At 38.5% G+C, this 21,334-nt stretch overlaps 1 protein-coding gene across 7 annotated transcripts in view; it reads left to right on the forward strand.

Moving 5' to 3' along the window:
* ARMC8 (armadillo repeat containing 8) overlaps positions 1 to 21,334 on the forward strand; it is an 86,811-nt gene that overhangs the window by 3,791 nt on the left and 61,686 nt on the right. For 6 of the 7 annotated variants that reach the window (XR_008825122.1, XM_056358171.1, XM_056358170.1 and 3 more), the window contains exon 3: positions 12,722 to 12,793. The exons of the other annotated variant lie outside the window; for it this stretch is intronic. Coding sequence is in view for 5 of the 6 variants with exons in the window: in XM_056358171.1 (XP_056214146.1) it covers positions 12,722 to 12,793 (72 nt within the window). In the remaining variant the exon portion in view is untranslated. The remainder of the gene's footprint in view (positions 1 to 12,721; positions 12,794 to 21,334) is intronic. 7 annotated transcript variants of the gene reach the window in all.

The following is a 21,334-nucleotide window of genomic DNA, read 5'->3' on the forward strand; positions in this document are numbered from 1 at the left end:
AGGCGGTATCTTTGTTTCTGCTAAGATCTGAAATTCTTTTTCTTGTCCATGGATGTCAGTGGATTCTATGCTGAGATGCTTTTCTTGCATTTAAAGGCTTGAAAATACCAATTTATTTCATGATAGCTTTCAAAGGGCAGATTTGGGTAGTAAACAATGTTTGTGATGCTCTGGTTAAAATCCTAATTCTGAGGGTGTATCTTTGCTGGCGTTGAGCAAGTCCTATGTGGTAGATCTGTTATTTTCCGAATATTGGTGGATGGGTGTGAAACAGTCCAATTTAGAAAAGTATGTGTATAAAAGTGGAAATTATGTAGTGTATATATAAAAAATTTCTGTCAGTCCAAGATTCTCTTTGGGCAGAAGAAGAATAGTGCTTTGCCTTTCTTTCTTTGACTTCACAGTGTCTGAAGAGATATTGAAGTTGGAATGGACTGATATTTGGGGTGGAGTAGAAGAGGATTAAAGTTCTATCAGAAGTTCCTGTCAGAAGCTTTACCAGATACCCTGCATACTTTGCTGAAAATCTTAGGTTCCTAAGTTGTGCTGGTTTTTTTCTTGCATCCTGGCTGAAAATACTGATGACCTAGATTTTTATTTTGATTGGTGGAACTGTATGAATATAAAGGATCAGAAAATAGGCTGTCTTAAGAGGCTTTGTTTCTGCAGGTTGTCTTCAGTTACAATAGTCCTGTTCTTCATATGCTGTTAAAGACGCTTGAATGAATAACTTGGGTTTGGGGCTTTTTTTTAATTGCGTCTTTGTAATTTTAATGAAAACCAACTTCTAAATGAGGTTTGATAAAGGTAAACCATAGCTAAAAGCTTCTTGAACTTGAAAATCATACCAATCCAGGTGTCATCTTTTAACTTGAGAAAGCTTTGAATTGTATATTCTGAAAGTTTTTAAATGATCAAATCTTGTCCTTTCTTTCCCGTGAATTGTCAGAGAGGTAGTGTTCAGAAGCTTCTTTGGTCCAGACAGTGGAGTCTTAACCTGGCTAGGAGCTTTTTCCTCTTCCTCCTCTTGGGGAAGACTGAGAAGCCGTTTCCCTTTTGTCCTGTGCTGCTGTATGTGGTTCTATTCATCTTATTTCACAATGTCAAGTTTCTTGCAGAACTTTTGTTCACATCATTTCCGTCATGTTCATCCTGGGTGGTGATAGTTGGTAGGAAGGGGAGAATTGTGTGTACCTGCCAGTGAATCATGGATTTCAGTTTAGGATTTGAAATGTTGAGATTTTTACAGGGGCAACCACAGCCTTTTATTATACCCGATAGCAAACTACTTAAAGCGTGTAAGGCCTGCATCTTCATACCCACATCGGTAAGGCAGTGTGTATTTATCTTTCTATTTGCTGTCTTTATATGAAGCTTGCTCGTATGTATAAAATGCTCATAAAGCTCATTTTATACAGAAGCTTGCTTCTGTAAACATAAACTGTACATTGTGGCCATGCTTATGCTTTAGGGGTCTTCATAGGTTTGCTTTGTGTCTACTTAGGCGCTGTTCTAAACCTTTCATCTTCTACATACTGTTCTACAGTTCAAATTTTCTCAAATAAGCTTTGACTGCATTCTGCAACATCAGCATTAATGTCAGGTGTGCAGCTATCGAATATGTTTAGTGTTGACAGTGCGTAGACTACCTCAGACAGATATTGTAGGGGATTAAATACTGTGTTCTCTCAGAAGTTCTCTTAAATGTTTTACCATTATTGTCAGAGGAGCAGAACACAGGTACCTCAGTAAATTTCTGCATTGTTAGAAGAGCTTCATTTGTCCAAAGATGGGTGCTGCAACATCATCCTTTGCAGAGTGGCAGTATTTTTATCTTTCTTTTTAAACCGTTCTGGGTGGTGATCCTCAGACTATAATTTGCTGTTCACTTGCTTTTAAGCTCAGGACCACATTGTTCAGATGCAAGACCGATACCTATTTTTGTCCTCTAATTTATTTGCTGGTCAGGGGCTTCTTTGAGAGACATTTTGTCATACTTACATTTAGCCTGATGTCTTCAAAGAGACAATCTATCATTTTATGGAGAGCGGTGTAATTCCATCTCAAGGGCTGGTTTTGAAAGGAGCATTCTTTCTGACAAATCTGGCTTACTCAAGGTCCCAACTGTTTCTCATCAGGCTGTTGTTCCTCAGCAGTCAGAGGGTGTCATCTTTTAAGGCTTGTAAATAATCATCTTTATGGTGCACTGAGAATTCCTACGCTACTGCTGTTTCTGTCCTTTATGGCCAGCTGGAGTTACTAGAGGAGCATTTTCCAAACTTGTGTGAGCATTTTATTTCTCAGGAAAATGAAAGAAACATCCTAAAGAAATAGCAATTGGTACTGAACACTGAGTTTCACAGTGTATGTCTACAGTATGCCTTTTTCTCAGGGAGCATGTCTACTGCTGTGGTGGGAGTATGGGTACAGATCTATGCAGCATATTTAATTTGAGTTATATGTGCTTTCTACACAGTATGGTATTGGGTGTTTGAGAACTGATGTTGTTAAGGAAAGTATAATAGTTGGCATATGGGTAAGAACTTGTGGACCACTTTGAATCTCACAGTTATGTTTTTGGGGTCCCTGCAGACTTAGACTGACAGTGCTGCAGTGGTTAGTGGTTATGCTCAGTGCTTTGAAGACTCTGAAACTGACGCTTTAGTAGAACCAAGATGTAATTGGGCTTACCTTTGTGGTAGGTTCTTGGATGCAAAGTTAGGTATGTGTTTAAACCTCCTTTGAGGGACAATGGACTTGTACTTGCATTTGACTGAAGGTGTTTTGTATGGCTTGCTGGTTTCTGTCTTCCTAAAACAGAAGATACCAGAAGGTAATCACAAAACAGTGAAAAAAACACTTAAATTTCTAGTAGAAACATTGCTTTCATGGAACCTATCTTGTATCTGTTTGTGGGCGGTTGCTTTGAAATGAATTGGGAATGCTTCAGTGTGTTTCTTTTACATCCAATTTTTTTCATTTGTGTGTTCTTGCATTTGGAAAAAAAAAAGTTCCAGGCACATGTTTAGATGCTGTATAATAGTGTCTTGTATTTCTCAGCTATGGCAACTGGAATGAGAACATCAGAGCAGTGTTCCACACATGCCTGCAGGGAAGGCTGTATGAAATGCAAGAGGCAGCTTCTGTGGAGTGGGAAGAAAAGAAATTCCCATCTCAATTGTAATGGAGACACAGATACCCATTCATACCATTATGAAGAAGCTACTTCTGCCTCTTGTTCTTCATGTCTTGTTAAACAAACCTTTTTTTAAGACTAAATAATGAACAGCACTTGTTTTCACATTATGCCTCCCAAATGTATGCAGTCACATTTTCGGTCTCTCAGTGGGCACTTCTGAACCTAAACCTTCTGTAGGAGCCGTATTTTGTTTGCATATTGCCTTGCTTCAGTTTTCATCAGAAGGGCCCTGTGGAAACAGCAGTCCTTGGAGGATTGTTTCTGTTGTCCTTTACCTCTGTACGTTTTTGATCAATTTGCTACCTCCTAGACAGTACTCTGTAGTAAATGCGTATTCTTTCAGGTGCAGTAGGGAACTTTGAGGTCTTAACTGGCTAAGAACAAGTGATGTAATTTTTTGAAGCCTTGGTTTTATGCAGGGTCATTCACGTGCAGAGGGATGAGGCTTCGGAGTCTCTTCTGTTGATACTTTGTGAACTGCAGGATACACTGTTTGTGGCTTGGAAAAGGAAAACCCGTTCTTTAGGTTGTGGAATCTGACAGAAATTGGAGCAGCTTTAGGTGATGCTGAGAGGGTGCTGGAAGCACTACTCCATTTGTTGATTTCTGCCTTTAAGGAAGTAAGCTGAGGAGTCTAATAGCTGGACAAGCTTTCCAGAGTGATAGAAGATGAAATTGAAAGGCCTCAAACATCATTTGAGAACTAAGTAGTGCTTTGTGAAGAATGGCTTTCAGTATACTAGGTTTTGTAGAATCAGATGGAAGAATAGCATAGAAACAGAGGGAAGAGAGGAAGATGCGATAGGAAGAAAGTGTGTTCCTGTCATAGAACAAGATACTCTCTCTCTCTTGTGCTTTCTTTGTAATGCAGCAAAAGGTACAAATGCGCAAGACTTTTTCACAAGTAAATTGTTATGTATTGGAACTCCTGGTCTAATATTTAGAGGCGGGTTAAACTTTAGGAAATTAGGTATTTCTATCACATTTGGCCAGCAGTCTTCAGTTTAATAGTGTTGTTTAATATTTCAAGCCTTGCAGTTGCCATTCTGAGCCTGAGAGGGCTGCCGATTAATGAATCTGTTTCACTGCTGCCTTTCAGAAGGACATGAAGCCTCTTTTCTCCAAAATCCCTCTCTTGATGCCAGCCTCAGAGTAGCGATACTGTTTCTGTGATGATTTCGGGCTCTAAGCAGGATAAGGGAGGAGAAGGAACTTCTGTCCCACCAGCTGATGGAACTGGAGAAAACAGAGTAGGTGTTGGTCACAGAAGTCTTGAGGTCTGAGTTAGAAGTGGCAGACTTCAAGCTGAGCACAGCTGAATACTCTGAAGTCTTTCAGAATTTAACTGGCTTTATTAATCTGTTAGACAAAAGCAGAGTGGTTGCCTGTAAGGGAGGGCAAAACACAGGAGGTGGCTGAGGGAGAAATAGTTGTTATGCCCTTTGGGGGTGTGTAGGGGGTGCTAGTAATGAGCTAGATAGAGGTTGAGGTTGAAGGAATGTGTGCCACAAAATCAGCAATGCTGCTGAGGTTGTGATTCTTAATATTTGGAGTTTGAATTTTTTGTTTCTAAGGTGCCAGTCCAAATTGGTTGGAATTAGCATTAAAAAAAAATTTGAATTTACTTACATTCTAAAACAAGCTTATTTTCAGTTTGTGATATAGAAGTACGTTCTTTTAGGCTAGCTCCCTGTAAAGGGTTGACATTTCTAATAATCATTCAAAGGACAGAACTCTGTTTACCTATTTATTTGTCTACCAGATGATTAAAACGATTTCATTATGTATACTGTATTGCTGGTGCTGAACTGATAATTTAAATGTGTTGAGTTTTTTCTTAATTTTTTCTTTGGGAATTGTAAAGTAGCAGAAAGGCTAGCTGGTAAAATTACTTGCTAAAACATACTTCAAACGTGTGTTGTCTGAAATGTCCAGTAACTCCTCCTTAATATAGAATGAGAGTTTATTTGGATATAGATAAATTATGGACTTTCTGTCCTAGTGAGCACTTATAACATCCATTTGAAAAAGGAAATTTAGGCATGACTAAAGCATACAGAGGCCAGTACATCATCCTAGCTGATAGCTACTTGGGGCTAAAAACCTGAGGCTATACTTTCAGGTTGGAAAGACTTTAGATTATATAATAATGTAATGGGTAGTAGCTGTGTCAAATTAACAGGTTTTGGTGGTGTGTTAGCAATTGCTGGCCTAAGCTGACACAGTGTCATATAATATTATGAGCTCACATCTGAGAACAGCTAAGCAGGTGCTAGAAAGCCATTTTAGGGTATTTGCCTGTACTGAATGAAACTAAAGAGTTTTCTATGTGAATGACTTGCAGACAGCATTCTTTCAGTAATGACTGGTGGGCTTAAAATGGGAGAATGGACAAAAAGAACTTTAAATCAAGAGACAGTGAATGAAAAGTAGTGCTAGCAAAATGTAGTGTTACAGGATGCCTCTTCGCTTAATGAAATTTCGTTTAATTTTTGCTTCAGTTGTGGGACGCACTGTGAAATGCTGCAGGCAGTGCTTCATCCTGGGAGAGGAAATATGCCTGGTGAGAGATAGAGAAATTAAAACAAACAAACAAACAAAACCCCAAACCCCCCAGTTACTTTTATTTGATGGTTTGGGTCATTCATCTGAAGCAACAGTGATGAAGACTTCTTTTCATGTGGTTTGTCTGTTCCAGGATAGTTGTGAAAAAAGTGCTTTGCTGATCTGGTGTCACAGAGCAGGAGATGTCTCAGTTTCCGAGAGTTCTGCTGAATTGCAGCTGTTTTCCCCGCACCTCTCTTCAGATAATTCTTTGCTATTATGACCTGATTTATTTAAATAGCAGAGATTGATGCTGAAGTTGAAATGCTGATAATACAGAGCTCTAGCTATGGTTTGTATGGCTTTGGTTTTTTTAGTTTAAAAAGTTTACGTAATAAAAGCTAGCTTAAACCCACATCCTCCACTGACTTCAAGTGTTTTAAATTTGAGCTATGTCATTCTTAACATTAAGTAAGCAATTTTTCTATTGATTAGTGATCTCGTGCAACTTGTAGCACAATTTCCAGACTCAGTGCAAAGGGTAAGGCAATAAAACATGCTTGAGAAAGAGGTGGGAAAAGCAGCATCTCCTGTTTTGTCAGTCAACCTAGAGATTTGAAAAGACCTTGAGTTAAAACTGCAGCCAAAGATTTGGGGTCAGCTTAACATATGGAGCTTGATAATAGAAGGCTAGCATGTGGATTGACTGACATAAACTCTAATATGGAAGTCCAGGATTTGATATGAGAGGTTTCTTTAGTCTTGTCACACACAGACATAGCAAGATAAGTACTGGAAACTGGGATAGATTCAGAGTAGGAGTAAGGTATAAATATTTCTAACTATGGGTGTGGATCATTGAAACAGCTTACCTTTCTATGTGGTAGACTTTTGCAAGAAAACTTACGACAAGGTAAGTTGCCTTTCCGAAGATGATACTTCAGATAGGAGTTAAAGTGGTTTCTGTGGCATTGTGATATGGAGAAGCTGGATGTAAAGATTACTTTTAGCATTACCTATGTTATATTCTACTGTTCTGTGTTGCTGTAATTGTAGCCATGTGCTATTTTTCTACAGCACTTTGATTTTATGCAGCACCTGAGAGTACAGAATGAAGATTGGGAGCAACCACGGATTTAGGGTTTCCTTGTTTAAATGTTGAGTTTGTTTAGTTTGCACTGTATGTTAATTGTGTAACAGCTTCTAACTGTTAAAACTCAAACAAGTTGAGTAACAGTGTCTCATTGTGCTATTTTGTTCTTTCCTGTAAAATCACCTTTTTCTTTGCATCAACTGTTACTTTTTGAATTGGATTAGAAGTCTTGAAACTTTTTCCCAACCTGATGATTAACCTTGAAAATAAGCTGATTTATGATTTCTGTGGTTTGCTTGAGTTGGCAGGAGTTTTTAACATTTTACTCACTTGGTTTGGACTAGTAATCATGTTAGTACAAACATATTCCCTGCTAAAGGGGTAGAAAACAACTCACTTGTTGGGTAATTAACAGATACTCAAGCTGTAGTAGTGTCCATCCTGGAAATTAATTCTGTCAAAATAATGATGGACATATTTTAACATGCAAAATTTGTCATTAATTCCTGTTGTTGATTCTTTCGCATCTGTCCATAAAAATGGGAGAGTGAAAGCAAGGGGGAAGGAAGAGGCAAAAGCTACAGAAAGCATAATTGTCAGAACTTTAGCTCCACAGTTAGCCTCTGACCCAAGTCCAGCCAGTCCAGGTACCGATTTTTTTATATGATACTGAAACTTAGAACCTCTCCTGAGTTGGGGCAGTTTTTATTTGAGCTATGTCCTTGTCTTGAGTACCAGTAGCTCAGCTTTTAAGAAGATACTTATGTTTTGAATTTTTGAAAACCTTTTCAGAATGATGCTTTGCGTCATTCTATTGTTTGTAATTTTGATCAGCCTCTGGTAGATAAATCTTCTGGTCTGACAATGCATTGTTTCAGATGCTTCCTCTGTGTGTGTAATTGTCTCGGTATCTCTTGTAACTATTTCATACTAAAAGTAAAAGCTTTGGCTTGAAGTGTCTAGGACTACTTTCTCTGATTGTTCATCTTGTGTTTGATATAATTCTCTCTCTAGGAAACTCTTAAATATGGCTACCTACTCTATTTTCAAAAGAAATATGGTGAGAAAATATCATGCAGGCTGTTTATTTCCTCCTCTTATGTGTAGTTCCTATTGTTGCTTCCTTATTAAGTCACTGTAGCTTTTCTCAAGGTCTTCTGTGTTGCTTTGCTAGAAGGTGACATAGGAAAGCTCCAGGGCTTCCTATAAGAATTCTAGAATTTGTTACATGTTACTGTATTTAAAAATGTAGGCAAAACCAAATTAGTGCTGAGGAGTCTATGTATCCACGTTGTTTTCTCACAATGTCTTTTGCAGAAGAGGGGCAGGTATTGGGGGTTTGCTGGGAATGCTTTAGTGGTCTGGTTTTTCTCAGCTGGGAAGCTTGCTCACACCAGTTCAGAGAACTGCACACTAACTACTGGACACTTCTGGTGCTTTTGTTGGGGGAGTCACAAACTTAGAATGAACTTCACGAAGATATTGGACTTAAATAATTTCTTTTTAGGACAAAGTTCAGCACCTTAATTTGCTTCTACAGTACTAATTTGCATTGACAGACTAGAAAGCTAGTTTTGTCAGGACTCAGACATTTCATAATTACATTTTTATTGGCTAGGAATCATTAAAACTTAAAGGCCATATTTTACTTGCAAATTGTTATGTTTAATATTGCTTCTTGCTTATCTGAAGTAGACTATCTGGTGTCTTTAAACAATTGCACACCAAGCATCAGAATAAAAACATTAACTTCATAGACAACTGGCAGATAATTTCCTCTTGTAACTCTTGTTGAGCTGCATTTGGATGGAAATTAGATTATTTTTGTGTGAATTTTATGTACAAACATTCATACTGTGCTAATACACTTACAAAACTAGCATGCATTGCATTTTATTTATAGCTAATTAATTGAACTGATTGCTTCTGGGTTGCTATGTTCGAAGAGATTGTTAGAGCTGATAAACTTCTGATAATTTCCCCCCCCTCCCCCCCTTTTCTAGAGCTTGTACGAAGAAAATAAATCTTTCTGCTTTTCCAGTCACTAGTTAGTTTCATAACTTAAAACTGAGTGGTCACAGGATTGAACCGATGAAACTATTTCTTATTTCTTTAAGAAACAATAAGAGATGGAAAGTGCTGGTTTAGCACTTCAGGAAGCAGTATTTCCAAGCACTTAGCTAGGATCTCTTTGCTGTATTTTATTGTTGGCAGCCTATATTATGCTGCTTGAAGGGGGTTTTTTTACCACATAAATTACTTTATTGCATTACAGTAAATGTAGGTATAATAAATATCAGCTATCAGATTTTAGGTATATACATTAAAATCAGTGTAATTCAGGTTATTCTGTTAAATTACTTTTGAACTTAGTTTGAATCTAGACTGCAAGATTTAATATGCAGAATATGTTAAACCAGAAAAGCACTACCCAACAAAACACAAAAAACAACAAACCTCAAACACATCTTCAGACCTCTGTCATGTGAACCATCTTCATGCTTTGTCTTTTGGCTCTACAGAAAGCTACCTCTGGGAAGCTGAGAAAATTGGTGGTGCTGGAATGTACTCTGTACAAGTGCAAGATAGGTGTTTTTCTTCTGAAGCTGCTCATGCTGGGCTGCTGTCTGGTAGTGGGGTCAATAACCTTACTGAGAGCTTGGAGCTGATGACTGGAAATCCTGGGCATCTCCCTCTTCTGGATCATGGCCTTCTCCCAGGTTAGGCCTAGAATGACAATATGCTATATGTTCTTTTGAAGTTCTCATCTCTTTGTAATAGCTGTTTCCTTCTTCCTTATTTGAAGGACTCCCTTTTGCAATAGGAAATGGGAGTGGTGTGCGTGACATTCAGAAATAAAGTGGTATCCACTTTTGGACTACAGATTTCTGAGGTTTCTTTGTTACCTCTTGTAGAAGATGGTGATCTTTAGTGCTCTTTCTCCTTGGATGAATCTCATGTCCTCTTGGATCTGAAGTCAGTCAAGCTCAAACTTATTGGAGATGGTGTTTTCAAATAAGGGAGTTGCCCTCAGTTTTTCCAGGGCTCATGATTCACTGAGGATCTGGTAGACTAGGATAGCACATGGTGGTGTTTTCTTACGGAGATTAGCTTCCTGATCAGGGAAATCTCAATAAAATTACTTTTTATAGTAAACAAAAAAAGTCTACTATTATTCAGCATTAGGTTATGGCATTTTAAGGATATCCTTGGTTTCCATATCATCCTGCTTCATGTGTATTGAATAGGTTCATTTCTGTAAGGGGCAAATTTGAAGAGGTAAGTGCGGCATGGGACTTGGGAGCGCCAAGGAATAATGCACACGAACATGGTGATCTTTGCTGAGTCCTATCTCTGACAGTTTTTGGTCACCTTACCAATTTGAAGGTATCTTGCTTGCAAGTTGAGGTGGTTGAATGTACATGTGTTGGATTTGTTAGAAATCTCAAGTCTGTGACACTTCTTGTCTATCTGCCATGACCTTTCTGAGGAACTTTGTGAACTAAGATGGAGAAACTCATCCGAACCATTTACAGATCAGGACTGTGAGCTCACTAAACCTCTCAATTTGAGTGTTATGGAACTCAGCCGTGTTCCTGCCACTTCTGAAAGGGTGTCTATATCAAATTCTAAGAGGCAGTACTTACTACGTGTTAGATGGTTATAAGGTCAGCAAGCCATTTGATTGTGGAGTTGGTGCAGGAGTCACAAAAGTTTGTTAGTGGTGTTTTGGTTTTTTTTAAACACAAATATATTATGTATAATCACCTGAGCGGAGGTGATTTTTGGATAAGACATATGCTGACATTAAAATATCACCAAAATCTTTGGAGTGCTTTGCCAGTGCCTTCTCTTCAGCTTCTTAAGATGCCTTCATGGAGAACATGATGCGATGCAGCCTTTCTGATGACTTTGAGAGCCAGTGCCTAAGGGTAACAGGGAGAGGTAGCCTTTGAACCTTGCACACTTGCTGGTACAGTCTCCATTTCTTTGAGACATCTGATCATTGCTTCTGACATTGTTTTGGACTGGCTCTTGTATATTAAAAACCTTTAAAAATGACTGGGATACTTTCATATCAAGCATTCAGCATAGAAACCACTGAAATACTGTTTCTGAGTTCAGTGAAATCAAGTCTATTCCTGAAATTTTCTTGGGCTTCCAGCTTAGCCTGTCTTCAGATCTTGCTCTTTCTCCTCTACCTCCTGTCTTGTGGTGTGAAGTTACCAAACTTACAGGAGATACAACAGAAAGGACCAGTATGTCCTGCTGACACTCAGCTGTGTAAAACTGTGCGCTGGGGAGGCAGATTCCTGTTAAGTAATGGCTCACTTGACAAGTTGTTTACTGACTCTGATTGTGTTAAGAGATACAGTTCAGCGTTCAACTGCTTTTAATGCTGCTCCCTTGTTGGAGCTCCAAGATCACTAGCCAAACTTGAAGTTAGCCTCTGTTTGTTTAAAATTCCTAGAGCACTCTTCTGTGGCTGGGTAAGTGTATGCAATGGGAGAGTGAGTCATATGGAAATACTTCAGGAAGAATGGGCAGTTACTTTTTACTTTTTACTAATCGAGGTTTATAAAAGTTCGGTTTATGCCAGTCCAGATATTGCCTGCCTTGGCTAAGAAGTGTAATGAAATGAATTTAACACTTGGGACCACTGCTTATTTGCAGCGGAATTTGCATGTTCAGGGGTTACGTAAGGACTGTATAGTGTTCATGCAGGCCAGGGTGGATCCTGAAGAACAGGGCTACTCTAAATCTCTTAAAATTTGCAGATAGGTGAAAAGTGCAATACAGTGGCAAGAATAATAAGCAACCACTAAAGCTTCCAAATTATTAGATTGAATGATGGGCATAGATAGCCAGTGATTAATTTATCAATTTTGCAACTACTAACATTATAATCAATCTAGTGTTGTTTTTTGTTGATAAAGAATTACCCGAATTTGGGCTGGTTTTGTCCTCTGCTTTTACCCTACAACTAGGTTTCCTAGAAAACTTGATTTTCTGAAACTGGTCATAAGTTGCTAGCTTTCTTTCAGATTCTCTGGATATTCATATTTATTCAGTATGTTCATATGAAGAAAAAAATATCTTAAAAAGGTGGTGATGGTTTTTAGGATCTCGCAGCAATTTTCTGAAAAACAAGGTTGCAAACCACACATTTTCATCAGACTTCTTAGTGTGTGCAACCAGTGTCCTCTTTCCAGAAGGTTTCCCTTGTACCTTTACCATGGTATGAATGCCTTTAATGTGTTTCACCTTGCAGTAACTCTTAGACAGGAAAATGAATTTGTGTCCACTTTATTCCTGGGATTTTGACATACAGATGTGTAGGTGTCCTGCTGAAATTCACAAAGGGAAGCCTGTGGTGAAGAAGAGAGTGAAAGCCTGGTCTCTGGAGACTGGTGATAGTTCCTTGTTCCTTTTTTTTTTTTTTTTTTCATTTATATGTGTATGTATTCCTCAGCCCCCCCCCCCCCCCCAGCTTGTCTTTTCCTGCACCCAGTAGAACATTCAGTTAATACTTTAAATTGCTAATATTTGATTTCCCAGCCAATAGTGTTTTTTTTATTTTAGAAGGCTAGTGAATATGTGGGCACAAAGAACCACTATATCTAGTTTTCCTCAATGATGAGACTTCTTCATGTCTGGTGTGCATGTGAGATAGTTTGGGTTTTTGCTTAGTTGCATAAGCTGGGACATAATGGAATCCCAGAGCTCTGGGGTATTTATCTGTGGGCTGTGGATTCCTGTAGGTGCAGCATGGACGTGTGGAAGACTACTTAATAAGCCTTCATGGAAATAGTAAATTCTATAGATTAAGCCCTCAGTACCTCAGCATAATTTACCAGGGTTTGTTTTTCTTTCTGGATTTACAGAGATATGAAAAATGCTGTAATTGGAAACAACAAACAAAAAGCCAACTTGATTGTTTTGGGAGCAGTTCCAAGGTATGTCCTTTGCTACTCTCCTTTTCACTGATTCACAGCAGGTCTGGAATAATGATCCTTAGATCACAGGCACTTTTTTGTTTTAACTTTGATTGTAGTTGACTGCATACTTTAATGTAACTGAGAGACTTGAAATATCTGTTAAACTCATGTATTACAGAACAGGCTGTTGAGTAATGCTTTTAATTTAGAATTTCATAAATTCTCTAAAGTAGTCTTGGTGATTTTTATTAAACTTTATCAGCTCAGGAATGAAATTAATTTCTGACATTGATGATGATAATGATGGATGAAAGTCTTAATCCTGTTCTTCAGCCAATTGCTTGGTGAGTTCGCAAGTGCAAATGTGTAAGGTTATGTTAAAAATATAATGTAAAAAATACCAAAAACATCTGAGATAATTTGCTTGTCTTCTCCACCTGCTTCAGAGGATTGAAAACAATTGATCATACTTTATTGCTGAATTACTGCTTCAGCTGATGTTAACATTTTCTGGAACCCGATTCCACTAGTACAAATTTAACAAGTAACTTTTAGCTACTGGATTGCTCACTACAGCTTTCATTACACCCCTCTTCTCCTCCAGCTTTCTTTCAGCCACAATTTGCAGCAATGGAGAAGGAGAACATTGGGGACAGCATTACTTCTGCTAGCAGTACGGGACCCACATGTGATCCTTTTGCTTAAATGGCAACTAGGTCCTAAACCATCCTGCTTGAGAAAGCTTCTTCTGGCTTGTCAAAAAATGCATTTTATTTGCAGGGAATTTCTTCTCATTTACAGATTGAGTTTGTGTCAGGGCTGGCCCTTTAAATTATCTAGGGTTTAGATGTGGAGAAACCCCCTCTACAAAACCTGCTGAATTATCTTCCTTTTTTGACCACATATAAACAGGCGAAGAGAAGACCTCACATGAGACGAAAAGATTGAAGTGAACGTTTGTTGAAGATTATGCAAAGTTTAAGAAATTTTTTTCAGCAACAGGCCTTAAGGGATTCTTGCAACTACTGTTGATTCTTGTGATTCCCATTATAAAATTGACAGAAGATCTCAAACTTCCAAAGCTAGAATTTGCCTGTTCTTAAATTGTGTAGGACTTCATGTTCCTTCAGTTATCCTGCTTTCTGCTGTTGTTCTGTGCCCAGTAATGAAAATCCAACGGGGTTTTTTTTCTGTTGTTAATGCCTTCTGGCTGTCAGAGTAAATTATATGGTTAATCTGTAACTGCAAATAAATGCCTGGGTTTGGAAAATCTTAAAAGGTCAACTATCACACATGTCCTCACTTCAGTACAAGTTATCCTCAAGTGACAGGAAATCTAGCTTTCCAGACTAGAGGTATATATGAAGGTAAATTGGCTTGGGTTATTGTGAGAAAAAACGATTCTCACTGGCTAAAACTTAGGTGGTATCTACCCCCAAGTGCCCTTCTGAAGCCTTAAAATTTCCTCAGGGTGTTGCAGATAGAGTTGCAATAGATTATAGACCATTTGAATTAGAGAACTGCTTCTGTTGTTCTCTCTTAACAAGGTGGTGGGAATTCATTGACTTTTTTTGGCATGCCTTCTAATTCGTGAAATGGCTGCTGAAGCTGTTAGATTACTGGAACCTTTGGAATTCCAATCTGCAAAGTTGAACCTTTCCCTTAGTGAGAACAGGAGTAAGCAAGGTAGCGTTCTTTGTTTTAAGTCTCCTCTGCAAAGCTAATGAGAACAGTTTTCATTTCACTGAGTTAAGACTGCAGTCTCCCCAAGGGAAATTGATTCTTTTTTGTAATGGCATGGGGATTGTTAGAGTGCTGCTGCTGTTTTGTCCTGCGGTTCAATTTCTTGTTTACTCATTTCTTGCTTCTTTGTTCTTCCCCAAGTATTCCTCCAGCAAGCTTTCAAAAGATACCCTTTAGACCCAAAGAACCCCTTCAGAGTTCTGATACTTAGAAAACTATGTTCAAATATTACAGCAGACTAATACGAAGTTTGGAAACAAGTCTAGGAAATATCTTTTTGTTGTTGAAATTGGGCCAAATACTACCAGTATGTATGAAGTATCCCTATTATTTTAAAATATTAGACTGCTGCTTGTTTGGAAAGAAATGCAAAGTCTGTTGAAGATCTCCATACAGGGAGAAAATGCTGGGAAAGAATGGCTGAATCCCTGTCATTTCTAGGCCAGTGGCTTCCCGTGTCCATGAGTTAACTGCTTAGTGGTGTCACCTTTGGAAAGAGTGTTCCTTTAAGGTTCAGTCTGACCTGTGGTCACCTCTTGACCACTTGTTTTGAAGAGGGTGCTAATTAAAAACTTGATTGAAGAAAGCTTGTGGAATTGCCATGTCTGGACTTAAGAACAAAAAATGTTAAGAACTGTACAAATGCATAGACAAATACGGTCCTAGATGTTAAGGATATACATGTAGCCAGCCTGTATGTGGATTTTGTTTCTTAAGAAATGATTCTCTATATCTCTTCCTCTCTACAGAATCAGAATTATTTCTTTACATTCTCATGAAATGTCAGCTTCCGGCATCTCTGTCGGGACTGCAGGAATTTTACTTTTTCAAACTATTACTTTTTAGTAGCAGTCCCAGAAAATAAAATTTTTGAAGTTAGGGGGGGAAAAAATGGTATTTTGATGCAATAATACGAAGTTCTTTCAGTGGCAGGTCAACTTAAAAAGTCAGCCTTGCCTAAAAAGTTTGCTACTTGTATCATCCTTCAATTTTTCTAGGGCTTTTTCCTTCTGCCCCACATAAAATGCTAGCAGGGAATGAGGGAGCCCATATAATTATTGGTGTGCTCCTTCACTTGACAGTTTTATAAGAACAAATACTGCAGCTCTTGCGCCTATCAATCTCAGACATCTCTTTGGAGTCCAAGTAGGGTATTTAAAGTTTTTTGTCAGTTGCTCTTACCTCCTAAATCTCAGGAAAATGACTGAGTCCTCAGTTCATATGTAACTTCTTTCTTCTCTAAGTCAGCTTGATAGGACTTCTGGCTTAACAAAACAATGTCCGTTTAGTAGCAGTTAGTCTGTAGTGCTGCTGGCTCCCAGTCCTCTGAGTTGTAGTTGAAGCCCCTTTCTGGTGGAGTTTATAACAGAGGCTAAAAAACACTTGTTTACTGTGTGGTCCAGGCTGACAAGCATATTGTCATCATATTCATTGCCACTTAATCACACCTAAGGCGCAGGGGAACTAGACTCTCAGTTCAGTGGTTGTTAAGTGTAAGGACCACCCAGGTATCTTGCCATTCTTTGCCGTAACTTCAGAAGTGAAGTAGTCTTTCCGTCCCTGCTCTGTGGTACCTTGAGGGCTCCTTTACACGCTTCCCTGCAGGCTGCACATCAGCTACATTTTAAGGTCACTGAATTAGTAAGTAGGTTAGGTTTTGATTTTAGGCAAAAGTTATTGCTCTTAGGCTCTTTTTGAATTCTGCAGGTAAACAGTCTCAAGCCTCTGTCTGGCTTACAAAGATGGAATTAGAAAAGAAAAACATTCAGTGAAATGAACATATAAGTTCTTTAACTTTGTTTTGTAAGCCTGTGGATCACTTTCTGGTACGGCATTCAGTGGTTTGTAATCCAGTCCACAACTGCGCCTTTTAAGCCTGTGACATACCTTCTTCCTCTTCCTCCAGTGGATAGCAGAGTGTAGAGAAGGCAGTGTTAAATACCAGTCATCAGAGCATAGCTTTGTCTTCCTGTATGTTGTGGTTATTTTTCAAAGTTCTGACTTGTGCTATTTTGTCAAAAATGTTAGCTGAATCAAGTTATTGCTTATCTAATTGTTCATGAGAGTTTAATATTTAAAGTCTAATCCAATTCAGAGCTAGTTTCTCATTAAGAGCTTCAGTTACTCCTTTGATCCAAAATAATACAGTATTTTTTTAAAAATCAAATCTTAAACCTAACTTTCCAAGTCCTTTAACAAAAACACTAAATGATTCTTGTCACGTGATAAAAATTATTTTCTGACTTCCAGCTGATGCTTCTCCAGAGTCTTAAGGTGTAAAGTCAGCTGTTTGGAGCTGTAACGTGGTAGTGTACTTCTTCCCAAAGCTAAAGGCCTACCTCTAGATACATAAAGAGAACTTTATGTAGTTAATCTTCACCCTTCCCTAAGTAATTTATTAGGGATTCTGTTTAACTGTTGGTTTTTTTACTTTTTAATTTTTTTTGAGCACATTTTAAATACATATAGGATAGCTGATGAACCCATTCCATTATGTGAAATTTGAGTTCTGTGAAGCATATTGTTAGGTTGTCTGTGGAAAACTAGTAAGAATTTGTTGGGGTTTAAACTTGTTTCTAGGGATGTGAACACACCAACATAGACAGCCATGAAATTTTGATTCAGTTCATTGTTAAACATAACCAAATGCCGTCAGTTAGTGGTTTTTTTTAGTTTGCCACAAAATAAAGACTGCTGCTTTGATAACTGTGTAACCTACTAATGAATGAGAAGATATCACTATTAACTGGAAGGTTCTGTTACATCCCAAAGTCTGTCAGCTAGCTTTTATATAGGCTAGTGTCTACGTTAAACAAAAGTATCTGTAAAGAAGATTTTGTTTGTAGTTTTAGATGGCAAACACTGGCAAGACTAAAACTGATGTACTGATAAGTAAGTAGAGAAATTAATATGTCTGTGATAGTGTTTGAAATGATTGAGTGTGTATTCCTTTTGTTTTGAGATTTAAAAAGAAAACCTAGGCAGGATGGTTTTGCATAGCTCGCAAGTATTGTGATCAATTATTTGTTTAAATGCATGGTAGTACAAATTCGTAGATGATGCAGGATGTTGGTACTTGGTCCCATATGGAGCTTAGCAGAAGAGCACTCTAATGTATTGAATACTTTCGTACTGGGGTGCTGACTGTTGTAGGACCAGTTGCAGGGCTGCAGGGTGAAAAACCATCCTGTTGCTTTCAGCTTTTCTTGGAGTTACTCAGGTAAATGTCAGATAATGTTCTTAGTTAAAAAAATAATTTACTGTTTAAGTAGAAGATAAGCAACAAACTCCCTTCGTATGGGTATTTAGGAATAAAGAAGCTTGTGCATATATAGCAAGTACCACTTTAGTTTACCACCAAGAAAGTATGTCTGTTAGTTTGTGTCATGGAAAGCTCGGTGTCATGGCTGCAATACTGACCAGCCTGCTCTAGCTGATCCTGCTGTGAGCAATGGGTTGGACTAGATAGCCTCCAGGGGTTCCTTCCAGCATTATCTCTTCTGTGATTCTGTAACCTGATTTAATGAAGAACTCCCTTTGCATGTCTAGTTTTTCCTTGGGGTTGTCCTTGAAGTCAGGCACTCACTCTAGAAGTTCTTTTGAGGCAGAGTAGTCTCCTGTGCAGACAGGTTGTATTGGCACTTGCCTTGAGTATTGCATTCTAAAACCATCCTTAGATAATATAAGGAAACACTCCCTTATGAGTGAGGGTATGGTTTCAATTAAAGCCTAAATCTCTTAATTTATGACTTTATATGCTGAAATTATGCATGAAAGATGAATTTGTGCAAATATGTGTTGTGCTTGGTGCACGTGGTCGTGCAAATCTTCTTAATTGCTGGCTGGTTAGGATTAAACATAGCAGTATTGAACCCAGTACTATCCCAAAATGGTTTCAGTGCTATCCCAAAATGGTTTTAGACAGAGGTTCTCTAAACCACCTTTGGAAGTGTGACTGATCCATGGACCTGATACTGAATTTTGGTAAAGAAGAAACAGCATAGCAATGGATTAGGAGTTAACTTGCATAGCTCTGACATGACTTTTTCTTTTGTACCTTGAACAGTGAAGCTATGGAACTATTTCAGAGAGCAAATTTAGTCATCAGTGTTCACTTACAGTCTAAGGCTGGGTTACTAAACAGATGTGATTAGGTTTAGCAATGACAGCAGATAATTTTTGTGAATGTTTTCTGGTTTCTAATCTTAAGGTAGCCACCAAATAGAGTTCTCTTGTTGGAAGAGTTCTGGTATTGTGAAGTGGAAAGGGCCAATGAATGGTGGAAACTGGTATGAGAAATATTTAACCTCTGTGTCTTTTGGTTTTTTCTCTGAGTGACTGATGGTAGATGATGTCTGCTGTTGAGTATTTTCTGATGGTTTATTTTCTGTTTCTTTGTTAGACTATTAATTTTAAAAAGGTAAAAAATCCTTAGGAGCTGGGGATTGTTTTTCTTGATAAAGGATAAATAATATTGCAGGGTTGCCAGTTCTGATGAATCATACAAACACAGGATTCAATACAGTAATAAAAATATGAAGAACTGTACCTTTGGAGGATCTCTAGGTTCACCACACACACTTTCCTGTGAGGAAAAGGGAGCAGTGAGTTATTTTCATGGCATGGAAGAGGGAGAAAAAACTTCATCATGGAGGATCTACCCCTTTTATGGAAAGGAGGTGGCAACTCCTTCCTGTTGAGTTTGTCTGTGCAACACCTTTTGTTAAAGAGAGAATAAAACCTGAACCATTCTTAAGCATGAGGGGATGAAGCATGCCTGCAGTCACTCCTGCAGACATGTGAAGAAAGATTTCTAATTTAAGGCCTAGAGAAAGAGCAACTCTAGAAATGTCAGTGAGGTGGCAGATACGAAGCTGGCAATATTTCTGTTTTTTGTGGTTTGGGTGATAAACTGGACTTTGATATGCCAGACAACCTGTCTTAATATGTATGATAGGTCTTCGTTTTTAACAAGAATGAACAGTGTTTGGAAATCAGCTTGGGAGGAACAACAACAAGAAAGGCATAAATAATTAAAGCTCAAAAAAACCTATGCCAGTTTTAAATATCAGATTTGGGTGTTCTAACTTTTTTCCTAGGCTTTAAGTACTTACTAGTAAAGATCTGTTGGGGTTTTTTGGTTGTTTGGTGGGGGTTTTTTGTTAGCCTAGTGGAATTGCATTTTATAGAAGGCTAGGAATCTGTTAAGTTTCCCATGGTCAGTTGATATTCTGGGGAACAAAAAGGTTTTAAAACTGGAAACTAGTATTTCTGAAGAAGAGTTGGTTTGATCATTCTAACAAAGCCATAGGTCTATCAGTAAGAATATATGAATTGTTTTGGCACAAGACATCTCTTAAATGCAGAAGAAAGTGCAATGTGTATCTCTTCTTCATAAGAGAGACCTGGCATGCTTAGTGATCATCTTAGCTTGTTACGTGCTTTATAAAGCAGTTTTTGGAAAGGTTGTGTCCAAAGCCAGAAAATACTAGGGTCTACTCAAGTTCGGATCTCTAGTTTGCATTCTGATGTTGGCACCTTTTTGGTTTGGTCTGTTTCAGTGGAAAACCTTTTGGATACAGAGCACAAACATGAGATGGAGTTGGGTTTTTTTGCAGGTGGGGGTTTACCCTTATAGAAGGGTTGCTGAATATGCAACATGCCAGCACCTTGTTGGCCTGATGCTACCTTCCATTTGAAACATCATCTGATGAGATAGTGACTTAAGTTCAAATGAGCCTTCAGGTTCCATGGCTGTGTTTTGAGCTTTTTGCTTTATTTTTGCTTGGCATCTTTCTTCTCTGAAGTTAGTATTTCTGGAATAATCTTGTCCTTAATCCCTCAGTGCTCAGTAGCAACTCCTTTCTTGTCTTCCTTTGTCTGAAAACTCTTGTTGGTTGAAATTCAGCTTTTGTGGCTTGCATCTCCTCTTTCTGTTGCCTTGGGTTTAGGACTGCATTATGCAAATGAAAATGCCTTCGGTTGCTCTGAGCCAGGCGGTACAGTTAAAGGTGCAGGTAAAAATCCAAGTTGATTTAACAGGTCTCTTCTCACAGAACCACCCCTCTCTGCTTCTGATCATATGCTGCTACCACTTCTGTGCAGTCACACAATCATCACCACAAGAAGACTGCTTCAGCTCAATAATCAGAGAAAAAACTAACTTTCACAAAAAAGCATTGTTCTGTTGAGTTAAAAAAAAAAAATGGTCAGATGAGCATAGACATAGAAGCAAGCAAGACTGCCCTGTAGTAGTAGAGAAGTGTATGTACATCTGCACCTTGCAGTGCTGGCAGGCTCCTGTTGGTGACACTGATGAATCTCCACGGATGGAAATACTGAAAAACAAGCAAGGCAGTCAAATAATTTGATGATTGATCATCCTGCCTTGGTGCAAGGTCAGTGACTAGAGGGATTCCTTACAGCTCTGGTTCTGTGATCCTCAGTTCCCACCCAGTTAACCTCCCGACTGCAGAAGTTGTAAGGTGTTCAGATCAACTTGTACTGCATGGCCACTGCTGGTGGTGTTAATAAGAATTGTACTAGTGACCAATTATGCACACCTTTTGAAACGTTCATTATCTCTGGCATGTTACCAGCTTTCTTTCAGGAACTCTGTATGTTTGGACGTAGTGTTCCTAGGTCTGTCACGCACATTAATGAGGTGTTTTGTCCAAGCTTCTTGGACATCCTCACGAGGGCAAGGCACAGTTGTTTCCTGATGTCTTGTTCTGTTCTTAGCTGCACTTCTCAATGGAGTTTTCTGTGTTGTGTACTCCACAGAGTAGGGATCTGTGCCCAAACGTAGTGGTTTGC

This window comes from Falco biarmicus, chromosome 13, assembly GCF_023638135.1.
Source record: "Falco biarmicus isolate bFalBia1 chromosome 13, bFalBia1.pri, whole genome shotgun sequence".
NCBI classification, from domain to species: Eukaryota; Metazoa; Chordata; class Aves; order Falconiformes; family Falconidae; genus Falco; species Falco biarmicus.